The sequence below is a fragment of the Natator depressus genome, chromosome 4 (assembly GCF_965152275.1).
Source record: "Natator depressus isolate rNatDep1 chromosome 4, rNatDep2.hap1, whole genome shotgun sequence".
NCBI lineage: Eukaryota > Metazoa > Chordata > Testudines > Cheloniidae > Natator > Natator depressus.
The window spans coordinates 89,432,288-89,453,483 of record NC_134237.1 but is presented as its reverse complement, the minus strand read 5'-3'; the positions used below and the strand labels follow the sequence as shown (position 1 = coordinate 89,453,483).

General features: G+C 36.1%; 1 protein-coding gene across 1 annotated transcript in view; it reads right to left on the bottom strand.

The window, feature by feature from the left end:
- Positions 1-1,408: 1,408 nt before the first annotated feature.
- The window catches only part of CHIC2 (cysteine rich hydrophobic domain 2), a 38,974-nt gene continuing 19,186 nt past the window's right edge, over positions 1,409-21,196 (bottom strand). The window contains exons 4-6 of the mRNA XM_074951397.1: positions 11,884-11,940; positions 11,658-11,717; positions 1,409-8,361 (exon numbers count right to left, since the gene is read on the bottom strand). Coding sequence (XP_074807498.1) covers positions 8,311-8,361; positions 11,658-11,717; positions 11,884-11,940 — 168 coding nt within the window. The 3' untranslated portion in view covers positions 1,409-8,310. The remainder of the gene's footprint in view (positions 8,362-11,657; positions 11,718-11,883; positions 11,941-21,196) is intronic.

The following is a 21,196-nucleotide window of genomic DNA, read 5'->3' as shown; positions in this document are numbered from 1 at the left end:
CGAGCCTGCCCCGGCCGGCAGAGCAGCGCTGTGCGCAGTGAGGTAATCCCCGGAGAGCAGCGAGTGGGTGGTCTGTGCGGAGGGAGGCGCTCGCTCTGCTCCCTCGGGCCTGATGAGCCAGTTCCTGCAGCTGGGCCGAAGGCGGCCCGCAGACTGCACTCGGCACATTTCTTCATTTCTCACTTGAGTGCCCTTCTTTAGTTCCCTTTCAACTGCCCACTTTATATCGGCTTCATTACACCACCGCTCCATTTGTAATGTAAATCGGGAAACTCGGGGAAGTTTTTCTTTTGGCCTTGTCTACGGAAGAATACCGAGAGGTATTCAAAACGTATTAACACAAATCAATGGCACCAATAAAAGCAAAATCTCCTTAGCAACATAATCTTGATTGCAAAGGGAGAACTGAGAGCATTTAGCAGAACAGTGGCCCACATGGAATACGCATTTGTCTAGAAGAATGCAGCACAAAGCCTAAGAGAGAGATGCTGAAAAAATCCAAAATTAACTCACACTGAACAGTTACTCTTTTTTTCAAAAGTACACAATTGGCTACATTAAATCTATCGTGCGCTTTTCTGCTCAGCAACATTGTATCATACCGCTTTGCAAGCTGAAATTACAACACCCTGCATGCTTCAGAATAGTTCCAGGGCGTTTTTTTAAATATATCTAAAAAGAGGCTGTTAGGGATTTCCTAAACAGAGTAACCGAAGAGGGTAAAATGTTTCATACCTAAAGAAATAAGTTGGCTGATTAAATTCAACGCTCTCCTCACAGCACTGGATAGAAGTGGAGTTAATATTGCTCATTAAGGTTCAGTTTAAGGAACATTACTAGGTTTTGTAAGACAGCCTGGTAGATTTGCCTAATATGAAGTAATGAAACAATAATGATTCTGAGGGGAATAAGCTCGTGACTTTGTCAATTGGATGGAAATAATATATTAACTGTGTAAGTAAGTAATATATAAAACAAAACTGAAACACAGCCTTAACAATGGTGTTATTTACTCCACCATAATGGTAATATATACCAATATCACTCTGGTATGAAATACTTAAGAACTTTAGCCACAGAGTTAAATAAAAGCTAGTTTGAAAAATTCAGTGTAGGCAAAACTATCCAGTTTGAATACTGCAGTTCTAGAGAGTTTATGAACAGTAAATCACTCACAATTGATTTTTCATTCTATCTAAATCAGATTTAAAGTATTAACTTGATATGATTTAAAACAGACCTGAAGAGGAGCTCTGTGTAAGGAAAATTTGTCTTTCACTGTCAGAAGTTGGTCCAATAAAAGCTCTTACCTCCCCCACCTTGTCTCTCAACACTTAAAATAAGCTATTATGCCATAAAACAGCTTTCAATGTTTTATAAAACAAAATAAGCCTGAGTAAATAGCTTCACAATTATTTTATTAGTTTGTAATACATACAACTTAAATGCTTTAAAAAGGTTTTGTATTGGAATCCATTCCAATCCTGGGTCAGGTCAGAAAAAAAACTTACAGAAGGTTGACGCATTAAAAAAAGTTGTGAAATTCAACAAGAGATTAACTTCAGTAATAGTAGCAGACGTGCTTAAATACTGTTAAATGTGCATATTTACAATTGCGCAGTTTTAAAATTATCCTCTCCTCACTCATTTCCCTCCCCTCCCCATTAACATAGTACTGGCCTTTAAGCTTTCAGTCACTCATCCTGGATTTAAAATATCTGAAGAGTAATGTTAATATCCTCAAGTCACAGCAATCCAATCCTTCTAATATTCTCAACTGTTTATTACCACGATACCCTTAAATCACATAATTACTTTTGAATTTAGGTATTTGGGAGGCTGCTACTAAATCTTAATGTAAAGTAAATTTATTTATTTGGTTTTTATTTAACATAGATTGATGCAGTGTGGTTATTTTAACAAGTTTGTTTATTTGGCCAATTTGACAGATCTCTTAGGTCATTTTTAGGATTACTGATTTATAACGTGTTTCACAGGATTTTACTAACCATATACAGCCAATGGTATCTCTCTGTAACTTCACTTAATCAGCTGAGTTACAGAGAGATTAATTTAGCCCATACAATCTGCAATAAATTGTCCTTATTTTAGTTGAACCTAGGTCAGCATTTTCACTGCAAAATTCAGGTCTTTTAGGGAAATCTAACTTACACATTTTAATGCTGAACTACTCTAATTTCCTGGAAACAATTTACTCTGAAAAAAACCTTCTATTTTAAAATATATACAAAGCATATCCTGATGGATTAGGAAGTGTGTTGTAACCATAACATAAGAGATCACAAACTTAACTTTTAAAGCTCGTTAAGAAAGTTCCTCCATATGCAGACCCACCTTAAAGTATTTTAGGATGACACTGCACCAGCATATTTTGATTTATAAAAGGTTGCTAAAGCACGGTCTATAAAATGGATTAACAACCCCATTTTTACAAAATAAAAATGATTGAAACAAAATTTTTAGATTACAATGATTGATCCTGGTTTTTGACGTTTGAAGCAAAGTAATTTTCAATGTTTGTTACAAAGAGAAAATTAAACTGCAAGAACCATTAAAAAATGTTATATCTGCCCCTTAAAGGTGAACATTTAACAGTTCCATTTCAATAAAAGACACCCAACTACAAAATCTACTTAATTTACCTGAATTTAAGCTATCCTCACTGGATCCTAACTCTTGGGTCTTATATATGTTGTCACATGACAGGAGCTGTATGGACAAGTTAAGATTTTTCTTTGAATACAATTAACCATGCATTACAGGCTCTAGCTTTGGAAGAGACTGGTGTGTAATTAAGGCTGTCCCACTTTTATCCATGATTCCTATTTGAGCTAGATATCTTAAGTTTTAAAATAGTTTAACAGAAAGGTAGAAGATGCTTTATCTCTATGGTGGAAGTGTTTCTCATAAATAACAGAGCTGGAGAAATCTCTATCAATTAGGGCACAGCCAAAAAGGTTAATGAGGCACTTACTGGAGACCCAAAATGTAGTGGGAATTAGAACATTGTCTACAAAAGCTCAGGAAAGGGATTCAATTAGCCTTGACATAACCTTCATCCTTCAATACCGTTTGATACAGAAAGAAACCCATTTTGAAGTACACTCAGAGAGTTCTGTTACCAAGCTCTATGTTCAGCCTTTTGCACCTTGCCTTCCTAACTAAAATTTATTACAATTACCTTGATTGCACCATTGCCTTATTGTAACTTTCACAAATGCTTGACTCCTGAGGGTAAATGGGAGAGTGTAACTTCATTTTCTCCAAGACAAGCTGATTTTAATGAAGCAGTATCAAAGGAAATAAGCCTGGATGAACTTTTAAAAGAGTGTCTTTCAATTAAACAAAACAATCTAGGTTACAAAAAATCTATTTCATCCAGCTGTGATGTGGTGGGGATATACACTGACAAAATTAAATTTAATACACATAACTCAGAGGATTCTTTTTTTTAACAACTAGTCTCAAAAGATACCAAATCACACTGACTACCACTTTTCCAGGAGATTCCAGCGGTAAAGAATGATGCTATCTATATCAGTAGACAATAACAAAGTCCAAAGTTTGACACGCTGTCACTAACAAAACTGAATATATTAATCTAGCAGTGAACTAGAGCAGTGCATTAACTGAGGATATGGCACACATGAGCCACATCACACAGTAGCAAGAGCATTTGCTTCCACTGCACTTTTTTCCACTGGCACCCGCTGATTAAGTCTCCCAGCAAAACGAACATTTGCATTTATCATTACCAGAAAATCCTGGCTCACCCAGTTTGCAGACACACCTGTCATAGAAAGGGGAAGCATATGGAAAGCATTTCAATGTGGAACTAGTCTGCCTTGGAAACATTCAGGTTCTGCATTTACAGCAAGGGAATTCATCCATCCTTATCTGGTGATCTAAAATGCTCATTGTGTTTAACATCCTCACACCACACAGTGAAGTGGGCTGCCTTGGCCACAGGCTGATTACATTTTAAATGGTCATGCATACCAAAGTCCAAGTAACCTTCTGGGAAGCAATTTGTAAAATAAGCTTCCATGTAGTCAGGCCCATTCAGCCTATTAGCTCTGTTATCATCTTTCCTATTAATGCCTCAGGAATTATTTTTTCACCTAAGTGTGGCCAACAAAATCAGTATATAGTGTACACTTAACAGGATGGGAAGGATGGTTTTAGGGAAAGAATCACAGAAATTGGAGGGAATTAGTGATGATGATGAATACAGATTTCTCTTCTGAAACACCGTCCTTTCAATAGCAAATTATCTAAGACAAGAACTTTAGTCATGGATCCAAAGCCAGCCAGGCTGAAGGCACCATCCATACTACTGGGTTCCTACAATGAATCCAAGACATCTTTTGAGACTATGATGCATCCTTGATTGATTTTAAGTATCCTTCACATTAAAAAATTTGACCTCAGGGAGGGAGAAGGCCCTTATCTACAAAAATGCAGTGCTTTGAAGTGTAGACTAGAGCTGCCTATATATATATATATAGCACAGGTTACTGGATTTAAGAGGTACATGTCCCATTTATATATCTCTTTTTGTTCAGTATTAAGCTTTCTGGATCAGCAATCTGCAGGATTACCAACCTCAACTATTGCAAAATCATGAGTCACTCCCCCTCAAAGTTAGATTTGTTTAAATGTCTCTTGATTTTAAATAAATAAATACATAAATAAATAAATACATTTGAGGGTTCTTTTCCTTCTAGTTTCTGAGCCTTTAGGGTTCACATATTCAAGCTTTTACCTGCAAACATGAGGGCTACAAATTTACTTAATTAAAAAAAAAGCTGAGACTCTAACCTAATCACGTGCCTCCAGGAGCTTGTGATAAAAATCATGAGTTGGCAACATTGAAATTGGTAACTATTTGGGGAAAAACAGTTTTTAAACCCTTTCCTATGATATTTAGAACTCTACTACTACAAGTCCTCAGAATCCACAGCATATGGTAATGAAAAATTCAGTTATTTTGATGAGTGTAACTAGGACTCTTGGATTTACTTGTAAAATTTATTAAAAAGTACCCTTACCAAAGGGACTGTGAAATGCTTACTAGCTTTATGTAACTTTTATCTATAAAGATTCCCTCCTCTAATTAACAGCTCACTGTAAACTCTGCAAATCCCACTGGAAGCTTCAGACCTTAACCAATGGCCAACTGTTAAGGGTTCTTACAAATATATTATACCATCAGGACTTCTCATGTAGGGCCTGATCCAAAGCCCTCCGGAATGGGAGCCTTTCCCCAAAAACTACAGTGCATCTTTTGATGATGGAGACAACTGATTTTCTTTGCTTATACTATGGAAAGAAAGAGAAATCCTGGCCAAACAATTAAAGGCAACTGCATTTACAAATCAACTATCTAAAATAACTTTCAAATACAGTCACTGATGCCCTTAGCACCAGTTTTTCATGCTAAAGGTTAAATAGGCATAACTAGATACTGTGTTAAGATTTCTCATTAGTATTCTTTTTAATTAAGTGCATATCCAGCCTTCACAGTTCAAGCAGATTGATAAATTAACTAGTTAAAGGGAATCAGAAAGATTACTTTCTTTTGTACGATATTTTCAGGCTATCCTTTATAATTGTAAAGCAGTTAACACACAGACTAGTCTAGTGTGTTAACTGCTTTTCATTTATAAAAGGGCAGCCTGAAAATATCCTGCAACAGAGAGCAGCATTTTGATTCCCTTTTCTCTTTACCACTGTCTTGCGGCCTGCCCAAACTATAAATTGTTTTATTTTGGTAGTTGGACTTGTAGGAAATGAAACCATTGCTAGAGACATGTAAACCTACTGCCGATTGGACAAAACACTAAAAATTATGTTAAAAAAAAAAATCCCTACTGGTCGCAACGGAGATTAACTTGATGACTTTTTAAGGTCTTTTCCATCTCCAATTTCTATGATTTTTGTTCAGAAGTTAAGGGATTTGTGTAAAGAAGTTTTATAATTACTACTGGATGAATGGTCTACTTTGACAGGAGAAACCACGAGGATTTAAGAATCTTGGTCAGCCATAACTGCCTCAATGATCCCAAACTCCTGAGTCTCTCTGGAGCCATCCCAAGTCAGAGACATTGAGAATTGCTTCTTCGAGCATTTCAGATATTTTGACTTGTCCTTCATGTCAAGGAATTTCCAAAGTTTTTGATCTACAAAAACTCTAATTTGGACTTCTACAACAGATATTCAAAGAGTGATACAGAAGTTTAAAAAATGAGCTGTAAAGTCTGATAAAATGAGACTGACATCCATTTGGTTAATAAACATTTGACACCTTGAGCAGTCATGGCTCTTGTGTTAACACAGGGCAGTACTACATATAGGAACTTTACAAGAGATATGCCCCAAGTGAAAATCTTTAAGCCACTCAGACACTTCTTCATTAATGAAATACCAATGCGGAACTGGAAGGGATAACAGATACCCAACAATATGTCCATGAAAGAGCTATTTTATACAGTCCATTGGGAACTCTGATAACAGTAAAACGTACCTGCAGCTTACACAAAAAGCACAAGAGCTCCTTTCTTCAAAGCAGAGAGTAGGAATCAATAGATAAAAGCTGAGTAATGGAAGATCTCTATTCTGGAGCATATATAGAGAACACAGATTAAGATAATTCAGAGAAAACCCTTGACCTTTCTAGACAGCTCCCAATATCAAACAATGAATATGACATTCACTAGTGAAGATTTATAGAGAATAACTATTTTGAAGAAGTATACAAAAATAGTTCATAACATCCAGGTACTTGTATATATTAATGAGAAATGAACCTTGTATTTAAAAGAGTAAAAAGAGAAAGGTATTTGTGTCGTGATATCAACTTTTCATTCATACGAATATTAAGCAGAGTATATTTGTTTGTCATAGTTATTCACATTATTGCTTGTTACCACAGATGTATGAGTAACAGTTTCTTAGCATACATTAATGTTCATGTACAGTTATTCCAGTCATACAAAGAACAAACTTAAAAATAAGATTACTGAGTAGCTATTAAAAACAAACATATATGAAGATATGTACAACAAAGTGAGATAAGTAACAGAATGAAATAGGACTGACCTGACCCAAGCATACATCACATATCCAGGTTTTTTAAAATCATATTTGTGCAGAAAATAAACCTTGTAAACTTAAATGGGAAGAAATCAGGGTGCAATAAATATTTATCCAGCACATTTCTTAAGTTCTCACTATTGTCCAGCGTACCCTGCTTTGACTAATTTTGTGATACAAGGCATCCATCTCCATTTGTGTCTGGAACTGTATTTTTCAAGATTTCTCTCAAACAACTGCCTACGTAAGGTTATAAATGCATATTTAAAAGCCCTAAAAAACCTGGAAAAGATTTTCTTGGGACAATAAATTTACTGAACAAATATTTTTGCACCCCTGTGTACAAGTTCTGGTAAACAATAAGAAGTAAAGAGTTAAGCTGTTACATGGCATTAACCTGAATTAAGATATATACATTATAAGTTGCAATACTAATGTATTTTTGTGATCCTGAGCTCTAGTAATCATTAGATGCATGCAAACCTTTCCATGATTTTTCTAGTCTGAGTAAAATACTTCAAATTCTGGTTTATTAACCTTTAAGATAGGACTTCTTCAGAACCAGCTGATAGATTTCTTCACAAAAGAGCACAGACACTTCTAATGGTGCATTGACATTTGGATTCCAAAATGGACAGTTTCAAACAAGCATATCTTTTTATCTCAGTAGAGGTGGCTGGCTGATATTCCCTTTGTTCCCCCCCCGGCCAAAAAAAAAGGGGGGGGGGGGAGAATAAAAATATACAACTAGAATGTCACAGGCAAAATCTGGAGAGGGTCATAGAAGTTACTTAGGTATACAGGTTAAATATTAAAAACTTCCACAATTTACAGTCAACTCATTATGTGTATTATGGGTTAAAAAAATATCTGCTCGCTTGTAGGCTATTTTCACCTGTATATTTATGTTATGTATATATACACACACATATAAAAGACTCTGAAAATCAAGATACATTAACAAACATAGGAAGTACAAGTAATAACTTAAGTAGTACTTAACATTTGCATGAAATGACTTTTGCAAATTTTGACAAAATGCACTTAGAACATGCTGTTATTAAAAAACAAAAAGAACAAAAACCACCACAATAATCTGTAGAACCAATGCTATATCACCACCAGGAGAGCACCAAGCAAGGCACCATTGGAAAGACAACATACTTGGATAAGTCTCTATAAATAAAGCAAATGCTAGTCTGGTCGAAAAATCGGTGTCTTTGGTAAAAATTCTATCAGAATGACCTGTATAAAAAGAAAAACAAATTTAATGAAACTTGGCATCAGTCTTATCCATTAACTGAAGTTCATCACAGCAACCACTCACAAAATTTGTTTACATTTATCTAAAAATGTGGGGAGAGAGGAAGGAATGAACAATCAAGGGCCATGCTACCCTTTTTAGGTAAGGGACCACTAGGAAATGATGATACACATCATGTGCCAATCTAAGGGCAGTAAACCTTAACAGCCAGAGTATCATATGGGATAGAGAAACATATGGCTCACGGGTCATGTTAAAATAAGCCACCAGCTAATTATTCATTGACAAACTCAGCTAACTGGCTCATAATTTTTTTCTAACAAAATGTAAAGATATGGATGTTAAAAAGAGAAGATGAATACATGTAAGAATAACTTTATAACTAAACTATAAATACTTGTTCTCAGTTCAGATCAGTTTTGCAATCAATTGAAAATAAAAAAAACATGCTTAGTTTCAATGATTTTCCGTAAAAAGTACTAATTACTACTCCACTAATAATCTGTTTTACATATTTCAAGGCCCATCTCCATATCAAACAAATTCTCAGGTAGGTAACAAGAAACTTGACTTGTGTTTCAACATGAATATTCAAGAGCTAGATTCTAATGTGTGAGCCATTTTGCTATAGGAAGCCATCAATATAACATATCTGAATATAATCTACCCCTTAGTGTGTGTTGAAGGGCATCTTAAGAAAAACTACTCTTTCAAAACTTTCCTCCTCCATAAAATTGTCCATAAAATTACTGACACATCAGTAAGATTGGGACTCCTAACACTCTACTCTGTTCAACAAAGGAATGTTATTGAATTTTATTGGTTTCTAACTGTGCAATTCAAAGCACACTGGTAAAAGGAGGTAGCCTTTCTTCTAATCAATTAAAATTGCATTCCTAAAAGTTTTTTTAAATAATACGTTTCATCATCAAAAGCCTATCATATAAAAACATATTACCTGAAACAGACAAAAAGCTGACACTCAGTAGGTACATTTGGGTGCATAGGAAAAAAACTAGCTGGCTGTTTAAAGGATAAATGCCTCATCTGTCTTTTATAAAAAGGTGTGAATGAGTGGGATGGGGGTGGGGGGTGTTTAATCCATGGATTTGATCACTGAGGCCAAGATTTTCAAAGCCTTAAAGTTAGGATTCTAAATATAAATTTAGGCAACTCAGTAAGTAGTTTGATTTTCAAAAATGCTGAGCACCACTGACCTCAGTGGGCTGCTGGGTGCTGAGTGCTTTTGAAATTCAGGCCATGTTTCAAACTAGAATAAGCTGAAGAGGTGCAAGTCATTTTTTCTACTGGTGAAGTGAAACAACTTGTACACTGTTTAGCATCAAGATCAACAGATAAAACCTTCCTGTAGACAAGCCCTATTTAGGTGCCAAAATATGGATATGGAAGCCTCACTTTCCGCATTCATTTTTGAAAGTCTTAGCTTCATTTTTCCGCCCCACTTCTTTTTAAAGTTAACTTATAAATGGAAAATTTAAGACAGCTTTAATACGACCAGCATCTTAACTAGCTACAGACAAAAGGTTAGTCTCTAAGGTGCCACAAGTACTCCTTTTCTTTTTGCGAATACAGACTAACACGGCTGTTACTCTGAAACCAGACAAAAGAATGGAACACAAGTTCTGTGGAAAATCAATGTTGGATTAAAATAACTATATTAAATATTTCGACAGCTAACTTGTTAGAAGCTTTTAAAAATATTTCTCACTCTTCGATCCTGATACTGCAAACACTTATGCACAAGCTTAACTTTAGTCCTGTAAGTAGACCAATTGATTTAAAATCTTTAGTTAACAGAATGTCCACTATATAAAAAGTGACTATGATTTCATACAAGTTCACCTAAAAAAAGATGAACATTTGTTTAAACTCTAATAAGCCACCCTCCAAAATTAATTAAAAAAAACTGTAGCCTCTTTTGCTTAATTTCAGTTTAGTCTGCAAAGGATTTGAGGTGACAATACTAACTACTTCTGTAAAAAACAGAAGCATTCCGTGATGAAAAAAGCAGGACATCTTCATATGGGTAAAGCTCAAAACAGCTTACTGAAATTTGCTATTTTTCCTGCTTATAGTGAAATATCATGTATCTCGTCATAAATTAACATGTTTTATATAATAGATAATGATACAAAAATCTACTTATTCAGTTTAGTAAATAGAGCTACTTTGTGAAAAAACAGACATTAAAAATCCTTTTATGTTTCAGGCTAGAAATAGGATTTAGTGTGAAAATGGAAGAAAGGGGAATGCTAGCAGTGAAAAGACGATTTTAAGATAATTTCTAATTATTTAAACACTATTTTAACCAATCTTTTTATATGCATCTATGATGGCTTTATTGTTTCAAAGAATAGACAAAATATCACATAACAAAAGACCATACATATTTAAGAAGTGCTATCCTAAGTATTTCTCCAAGGTTAGTCTTTATTTTCAATAGTTAACCCCTTCCTGGCCCACTCACTTCTCCAATTAAGGAAATCCTACATATTTCAGTGATGTAATCAATTTAACAGACTCATCTCACCACATTCACTCTCCCTTGACTACACTCAAAAGTTTTTGAAAACAGTAATAAAACAGAAAACAAATAAAAGAGCAAGAAGGCAGCTAGGTGAGCAAACTGAAATCCCACACTGACTGACTGAAGAAGGCATGCAACTTTTCAGCGTATATATTTCTATAACTTGAGAACTTTTTAGGGAATAATAACCAAACCAAAGTGTCTTTTGTAGCTTACTTGTAAGACTGACTTTACAAATATTTTAGGTGACCCTATTAAAGATAAAGATACTTTCAAGACAGTTGAGATATGGGGCAGTTAATATCTATAAAGGCTAAAGGTTTCTTAAGCTCCAACAGTTTAGCTGAAAGGTCTTCTTCCATACTTTTAGACTTGATTAGCATTATATAAAACAGCCATATCTGACTTGCTGCGTAACCAAAGTTGTGGTTATTCTTTATACAGCATCTAAAATTTCACACTCCATCAACACACGTTCAAGCTATTTTATCTTGGCAATTAATTTATTATTTTTCAGAACACAGTGAAGCCTTGTTTTCAAGTCATTCATAACTTTATAAATCAGTCCTGCAAATGAAACCATGCATCTGTGAACCGTAGAAAATCCTTGCACTCAGGCGATTAAGCTCCTGACACCTTTACTGATTAATAATCATGAAAAGAATAAGATCAGAAGCAAAATAAATGATCATTTAATAGAGAAACTCACAAAACAGCCCTTTAACTTACATATTCCATCATGTTATTCGTTTCACATTTCCTTTTGCTCAGTCTCCAATGCAAGCACAGCTAGACAAGGAGGAAAGAAAAAGAAGAAAAATGAGCTGTATTTTATTGCAGCACACAGACTAGCCCATTTGTCCACCTTTCATATTTTTCGTTCAACAAAAGCATCTGTTTCCATACTGTGCAATTCAGACTCCAACAGTACGAAGCTGCTCCCTGCGGCACTCACCTTGTGGTATAACCTATTGTTTTCCCATTCTAATAACTTCTCAATCGATCTTCGTGTCTGGAAGACAAATGAGAAAGAATTTTACTCTTGACTGGTTTTAGAAAAACTTTGTTTTGCAGCTGCTTTTGTGTGAAAAGGGGAGAGGTATAGGACAGTGACTGAGTACAGGGTGGTCTGCAATACTATCAAACCTTCTGTAGTATTAAACAGTAACTAGAGCAGAAATGATCCTTTTTAAAAAGTAAAAACTAAGTGACAATGTGAAAAAAGAATTACAACCTTTGAGCACAATGGTTTATACATATGTTTTAATTGCTTGGACTCCTAAGAGTACTCAACAGCAATTTTCAGACAATTTTTAAGTCTCAGCAAGAATGTTACACAAAAATATTAATGTGAATATACTGCTTCCAAAACATCACTATTTGAACAGCTGAAAGATGCTGTAAACTTTATTTTGTAATGCAAGAGGTCAAGTATAAATATTCTATCTAACCAATACCTTAAAGAAAATCGTTTATATCTTTAGCTCTGAAAACTAGCCAGGAAAATCCAAATATGGAAAGTTAGGATGGTAACTTGCACAAATGCTAAATGGTTAAAAAAAATCTAGGATTTACACAAAAATGTAGTGCAATACCAATATTTCAGATTCTCAAGATTTGGACATTTGTGCTTTTACATTTGACATTTCATGCAAAGAATTCTGACATTCTGAAATCTAAACGTTGATAAATCTTTACAAATAAAATTTTGCATGTATGCAATTCTAATAACTTATCAATCTTCATGTATGCAAAATGTAATGAAAAACAGCAATCTTTCTGAAGTACAGCTTCATGCCTAGAGATATTTTGAGTATCTAAGTATAATAATTTAGTTATACTTACATTTTAGAAATGTACTCTGACATTTATGGTCATTTGACTGCCGCAATGTCTACTGCTCAGCCCTTAATGGGATTTGCTAGCAAGTACGAATAAAAGAGGATAATTCATGATGCCAGGTGTTAAGATGAGACCAACAGAGCTGCAGGTGCAAAAGGACGCAGTTCTGACAAGGATCAACTGCAACTTAGTGCAGCTGCAGCTTCCTTACAAAGCAATGGGGATGAAGGGGGGAAGCATCTTGCTGTTATTATTGTAAAATAACAGAGATAGTATAAACAAACACTCACAATCACAAACTAGAAATCTGTGAGTCAAGCAAGTATGAGCTGAATAAAATAAAAATTCAACTGTTTTCAAATGATTGGCTTGGCATTTCAAATGCAAAATGTTAATATTTATTTAAAATCAGCTACTTGCTCTCTAGTTACCATACAACCTTTCAACACCAAACATGTTTAAGCCTGAGCTATGGTCATATGATTAAAAATAAATTAATTATAATCTATGAATAATCATTATTGGGTTGTGTTTCTACTACATTATATTTTAAAAGCAGACATTACAAGAACTTTAAAAGGTGGCTTTGTCAGTGACTAAATTTAATCAGTTTTTGAAATTCAGGGTTTCTTTTTGTTTATTATTATTAATTATTATTATTATAACTACTACTATTTTTTAAGACAGTGTCCTTTAACAATGATCAGCAGACCTAACTTGTTTCTTTGTAAAGATAGCCTTTTAGAGTCTGCTCTCCTTTTAAATGAAAATAGGGCAGCAGTTATGGTCACACTTTTGTTAATTTAGTTGCCAGTCAGCTCCAAATCAAAAGAAAATAAGGCTGCAGAGTGTAATTAACATTCAGTTCAGTCGTTTTGTCCCTTGTCTAGCCCCCAAGCTTTGTTAAAATTGCCATCTGAATGCTGAAGGCTGTAGGGAAATCGATTTGATTCTAATCGCACCATGAAAAGAACATGATCTAACTGCTTTCAGCCCTCCGTAAATCTGTACTAGGTCTTTAGCACAATGCAACTTCCAATTTAAAAAGCACTGAATGTCTCGTCAATGACTTTGTGAAGAAAAAAGAACAAGGAGCAGACATAAAAATTCCAATAGTTGTTTAAGCATTAAAGTTCATTTGCATCACAGCAAACCTGAAAAGGGCTGACCTCTCAAACCGCCTCTCAGGTCTATGAAGTTGTAGCCTTGACAAGCTCACATTGACAGAGCTCATTGACTCTGAAAGGCTACTCTATCAATGGTGAAAAATGGCAATAGGTTCTACTCTGAGCAGGCATCTGCCTGCCCACCCGCTGCTAAACCAATGGCAAAACTGATTCAAAACCTGAATCTACCTTGTAATCTTCCTTTCCTGGACCTTTTAATAATAGATTAAGATCACAATACAATTTAATTTTACTACTTGCCTGAAAAAGAGTGGAACAAACATTCAAGCTTTCCAAATTCCAATAAAATTGTGTGTACACACACACGTGTACGCATACACACACATATGTATAGATAGTGTACTATATAAGGCATATAATACATACACACAAGAAACTGAACATACAATATTAAAATCTTGCACACAGAATGGACCAAATGTACTTTCCATAAAATATTAAAAGATCCTTCGTTACAGTAAAAATATCACCACAACTATTAAACCTGTTAGGCTAGTGATGTAGGTTTAATCAATTTGTTTAAAAACTAATCTATTGTATCCAATTAGAACTACTCTAACTAGCAAGATTTTGACTATATAACATTTGATAACACTATATTATACAGTTGGTCTTGCTCACTTATGTAAAACTGCTACTATAATACTTTATATCCCCCTGTAAATATGCCTTGTAAGATTTAAAATTCATAAACCAACACTGAATTACAGCTATAAAAATGCGAATGAAAATTTAAATGTAAAACGTTACTGCAAACTCCACAGCTTGGGGGAAAAGAAGTGAATTAAACAGCATCACACAATTCTCCATAGCAAGTCTTCTTTCCTACTTGACAGGTGAAAAAAAGTACTTGCACGTGCAGCTTAATTAATCACTACACTTGACATCTCAATGATTTACAGTGAGGAGCAGGTGAGGACATACAAAACCAGAAAGGAACCCTTGATTTGAGAGTAACATTTCCAGTATACTGGGATGACAAGCACATAGAGTCTATCAATCAATGGTGTACAGAAAAACCCATACGGCAAATTATTTGTTAGTAGCAACAAAAGCACAAATTAAGTGGAAGAAAGCTTTAGTTATTAGGAAGATTTCATACTGTCCACATTTTTAAAAAAAATTAAAATCAGTATTGTAACAAAACTAAACTACCAGTTCAAATTGATTATGATTTTTTTAAAAAAATTGTTGAAGGACAGATGATGTGACAAATCAGATGACCTTTACTCTCCTTTAAAAAAAAGTGGCATAACAAATTCATCTTCAATTAACTGGCTGGATGTAGAATTTAATGAGACATTTCAGTAAAATGAAACCATAGCAGCTTAAATTCCTACATGCATTTAGATTTGACTCAGCTTCTAAAATGTGCATGTTTGATGGCCTCCTTTGAAAAATTATTCTGCCAACCACCAGGAAATATAAAGCCAAAATAAACACTTTCAGCCTGATATTGCTCCCATTTAAGTCAATGGGAATTTTGCCATTGTCTGCAAAGGGAGCGAAGTTGAGCCCTTTAGCTAAAAAGCTATATTGCGTTTCTTTAGTTATTTAATTTGTGTGGTTTTTTCAGGTGCAATATGAGTGTGACAAGTCATTATCAGCCACCAATGAAGTGTTATCTATCAAAATTACTTAGACTGTAAGAGCTTTCTGTTATGTGAGGCAACAACCTGTTTCTTCCTGGGCACGTACCTTATACAACACTGGTGTGTCTGGATCATTAGAATAGCCCTTTTACCCCTCTTATCTTCCTCTTGTCAGTAAATACCGGATGATTCTGGCTGCTTTTCGTAACTCTGTTTTATTGAAGATCTCTTCAAAACCCACCGATTGACTATGCCTCAACTACTGGGTTTGAAAAACCACTAAACTTGTTTAACCAGAGTAAACCATAACATACATAACAGTTGCATTCAGTAACCCTTCTACTTCTTACTCCACTAGGGAAAGCATAATCTTGTAAAACCTCAGCAGTGCTTCCCTTGCTGATCACAGTCTAGACCCCCCCTCTCCGCAGGAGCCAAACAATGATCCTTCAAATTCAACCCCCTCAAAGTTCCAAATGAGCAGTCTGGGTGGAGCTTCCGTCCACGAGTCCAAGCCTCTGTGTCTCTGTGGGACGAAGACCAAAAAGAACACAACATACCCCATCCTACAATTTTGCTTAACACTTATCCTATAACATCTCGTATCATTCAATTTCAAGTTAACCTACTCCCTTCTCCACATACATGTTTACAGCATCTAGCTGAATGGGGAAATCCTGATAGAAGCCTCTAGATGCTACTGCAATACAAATATTAAATTATAATAACCTGGCACCTACCATAATGCTATTTGAGTACCTCCCTATACTTTAAGGTGTGGATTCCTAAGGATTAGTCATACTACATTTTTGTAAATATTTAAAGGACTGTATTGTTCATAAATGGTAACAGTGACAGTCCTGGAGAATGAAGCCCCTCTACTCAACAAACAGAACAGGGACAAGGCCAGTAGTAATACGGCTTTCTCACCCAACCCATTAATTTTGTTCACTTCCCTCTGGGGTTGATAGGGAGGTTCATTTTTCATGTCCATTCGATCTTTGGCTTCTTTCCTGAAATTGCAGACAAGGGTGCTAACATGCCCAATAAGAATTGCACCAAGATCACCATTTATTTTACATAAGCCTTTACACAATCAAATGATAATGATTTTTGCCCTGATCCTGCAAAGACTTATGCGTATGCTTGACCACTTAGTTGGGACTTTGCAACACTGGGGCCTTTGTGGTTATGCATCTGAACAGGAGTTGTACTAAATATCGAGACAGAAAGGCTCCTTATCTTATCTGTACCCTGACCTAGGCTTCTTTCATCCTAAAAAGGAAATTTTACACACATAACTTCTTCTTTATCTCCATACAAATATGTGTTAGCTTCCAGTTAAAGTTGCTCAGGTACACATCCTACCAACACAATGAAAGCCAAGGAAGTCACAAGTTAAATAAATTTCTCCCACACTTTTCAACATACCTCACCATCCCAGATTACAAAAAAAGCCACACAGACCTTCTCCCTTTTACAACCAAATGCTTACCTCAATTCTAACCAAATTAGTTAGAGAAATGTGTTTAGGTTGAGATTGTGGGAACAGTTAACACGTTGTTCTTATATCTGAACTATGGTATGGTGGTAATACAGTGAGAGAAGTAAAACAGCGGAGGGATTATATTTGTGCAGGAAATTTGTGAGAATGTAATGCAGTTAAGAGTTATGAAAAGAGATTCGATTTTGTAATCATGTGAAAATGTCATTGTAGAGAGTTAATTGCTAGTGTTTAGCATTGTTGTATATCAACACAGTGTCGTGCATTTGAATCTAAGGAGGTCTGTGTAGTTGTGGGGTGATATAGGTGGCGTGATAGGTAAATTGAACGCGCAACTGAAGTGTGCAGTTGGATTATGTACTTGTGATTTCCTTTGGTTTTATTGTTTGTGTTGAAAGGCTGTGCACTCGAGCAACCTTAACTGTAAGCTAAGCAAGTGTGTGTCTGGGGAAATCGTACAGATTTTCTAATATCTTTCCAATGCTGGACCCCCCACCCCCACCCTCCTGTTCCACTTCTCCTACTGGTCTTGCAAACAGCTGACTCCTCCCATCATCTCCCACAGCCCTGTTCCTTAACACACTTCTGCCAATGAGTGTCACTGTCAACCACAACCCTCATCTATCATCAAAATATATGTGAATACCTAAAAGCTTGATTGGTAAGGGCATAGGGTACATTGGGTTTGCTTGGGATGAAAAAAGTAGAACACAGAGGATTCCCCCATTCGTCAGAGTGCAGCCCCCTCTGCTCTGTTTATTCCACCACAGGTTCCCTGTTCAGCCTGAGCACCACTTCTCCATGCACTCCTTACAAAACTGTGCTCTCCCTACCACTTCACATCCCTGCTCCACCAATCCAAATGTCCCAGGGGCTACAGCCTGGTGCTCTGGTAGAAGTGAGATGGGTTGTGTGGAGTTAGGGAGAAGAAGTAGGGATGCATATGGGACCGTGGGAGGTGGCTGGCATGGAAGGCATGGCATGGCAAGGCGGTTGTGCTGTCCCATGGAGAGGCATTTGGGATGTACATGCAGATGAGGACAAAAAAGCCATTTATGATCTTCCTCTCCCTGAGCAACATGAAAGGTTTTAATCCTCCGCAACTCTGGCCGGTTAGACCACAACTCCCCTCTGGTGAACCACAGTCACTGGGCCAGGGTGAGACTGAATGACTCTATAGCCTGGTGGCTAGGACACTGAGCTGGCAGGGTTCCAGTCCCTGCACCAATGACTACTTAACAATTTCATACAAAGTGGAACAATTTCCACAGCAGAGATTGAGCAAGACCTACCAACGAATACCCTGTAGTCAGGCACTCACCTGGGAGGTGGCAAATTTGGGTTCAAGTCTCTGCTCCGAAGGGTGCCACACATCCCAGGTGAGTGCCATCATAAAGAAGGGGAACAGGGGCTATACCAGCACCACAGGTTTTGTCACTGTAGTCTTTTTCTTTTTTTAAAACACAGAAGAAAAAAAAAAAGTTAAAAGTGCCCCCAAAACAAAACATTTAATTCAACCAGAAACAAATTGTTCCCAACTTTTTCAATTTGCCAAAAATGCTAAGAACGGTCATTTTCAGTTTGGGTCAAACTAATTTTACCCCTCCTGCCAATTTTTCAAAACTGATAATGAACCAAAAAAATAAATCAGGTTATTTTCACAGCTCTAGCTACAATGCCTCTAGGACAGGTCCAGTTTGTTTCTTTTCTGCTTTCACCAATATATTCTTTTTTGCTTCCTTGTCATTAGGGCCAAAAGAGGACATTTCCTTTTATGCCAATGGACAATATACCAGACTTATTTCATTCAAACATAAATCATTCCAGTGTAATTTATTAGTCTCATGTTTTTACAATCTCTGCCTCTCTGTATTACTGTATATTTGCTCTCCTTTTCTGTACTTTCAGTTTCAGACTGGTTAATTGCACTTTGCTGGGATTATAGCCATCACCATAAGTAGTGAACATTTTGACTATAAGCTACTAGGTCCACATCACTATTTAAATGTTTATTGATTTTATTTTTTTAAGCTAATGTTAGGGTCAACAAAACTTGTTTGGTTTATTTTTTCCATGTATTACATATTGTAGTTTGTTTATATCTAAAACATTTCAAATACTGCCATGATATGTAGACATGTATATCCTTTATGGATTACTGGTAAGTGTTCAAAGGCATAATTCCAACATACAAATGCAATTACTTCAGAAAGATCAGTAAGTCGGCATTCAAAGTATGCACTATAACGTCTTCAAAAAATGACTGCACTTATATTTAAAAGGCGTATCCTACACCTAAATTGAAATGTAAACAGAACTTTATTCAGAATACATAAAATTATGATCTAATGTTCACATAAGTAGCATTCCTTACAGACTTTCTAGTATGTTGAATTTTGAATCCACTTTAAAACATTTTTGAAATATGAGAAAAATGAACTTTAATACACAAAAGTTTATATATCACTGAATATCTTGCAATTTACTTCATATTCGTATAGATGCTCTTTCATGCCAAAAAATAATATTTAACAAAAAAAGGTTGCAAAATAAAAAGACACTGACTCAGCCACTTACTCCAAAACCTCACTCATTTTTCTACTTCCCAAAAAAGCCTGGTAAAAAACAGACAGGGTCTTTGCAGAGTGCCCTGCAGTTTATTAAAACTGGGCTTTGATACTACAAAGGTGGAGTAGTGATTTCCTGAGCCAAGGACCCACTACTAAAATGCCCTGCCAGCTTTACATTCTTTTTAAAAGTCAGAGGACTGTTAGTTCACATGACTGTTGATGGCAGCTACCATGAAATCAAAAGAATAGAGACTCAGTAAGACTCAAAAACATTTAGGGCTTTATAGGACATTAAAGAAGAATACAATATACAACTGAGAATATTGAAAAACCTACAGATGTTTTAAGATAGTTGTAGACAAAACAAGCAGATAGTGATGAATCTATATTCTGATAAATATCAGCTGTATTGTAAGACAATGAAAACCAGTAAAACCACACAAGTGTGTTTATCTGGCTGAGATAAAGCCGGAGAAATCCAAAACAATGTTTTCCAAGCTTCTTCCACTACTCTTACTGTTTTACCTCTGGGGAATCATGAAAAGCTGATCAAGATAAAATACCAAAACCAAGTCACTAGAAGTTGACATGAATCTCATTAGTTTATAGATCATACATACTGGCATATTATGTCATTTTTCCAAATGATTCATGCAAATATCAGTGCATCTCCAATTGTAAGTTTTAGGTACATATGGACAATTGAAAATAAACCTTCCTCATTAACTTTTGACAAGTGAAATGTGTCAGTAATCTCCAGAAAGTTCCAAAATAATATTTTAACATTCATAGAGAGAGACACACAATAAGAACGGCCATACTGGATCAGACCAATTGTCCATCTAGCCCAGTACCCTGCTTTCCAACAGTGGCCAGTGCTAGACGATTCAGAGAGAATCAACAAAACAGAACAATTATCGAGTGATCCATCTCCTGTCATCCAGTCCCATCTTCTGGCAGTCAGAGGTTTAGGGACACCCAGAGCATGGGCTTGAGTCCCTGACCATCTTGGCTAATGGCCATTGATGGACCTATTCTCCATGAACCTATCTAATTCTTTTTTGAACCTAGTTATACTTTTGGCTTCACAACATCTCCTGGCAATAAATTCCACAGGTTGACTGTGTGTTGTGTGAAGAAGTACTTCCTCTTGTTTTAAGCCTGCTGCCTATTAATTGCATTTGGCGACCCCCTGGTTCTTATGTTATGCGAAGGGCCCTACCAAATTCATGGTCCATTTTGGTCAATTTCACAGTCATAGGACTTTTAAAAATCAGAAATTTCATGGTGTTGTAACTGTAGGGGTCCTAACCCAAAAGAGTGAGTGTGTGTGTCAGGGGGGTTGCAGTATTGCCACCCTTACTTCTGTGCTGCCTTCAGAGCTGGGCCCTTGGCCAGCAGCCACCATTCTCTGGCTGCCCAGCTCTGAAGGCAGTGCAAAAGTAAGGGTGGCATAGTATGGTATTGCCACCCTTATTTCTTTGCTGCTGCTTGTGGGGCATGGCCTTCAGAGCTGGGTGCCTGGCCAGCAGCCACTGCTCTCCAGCCACCCAGCTCTGAAGGCAGTGCAGAA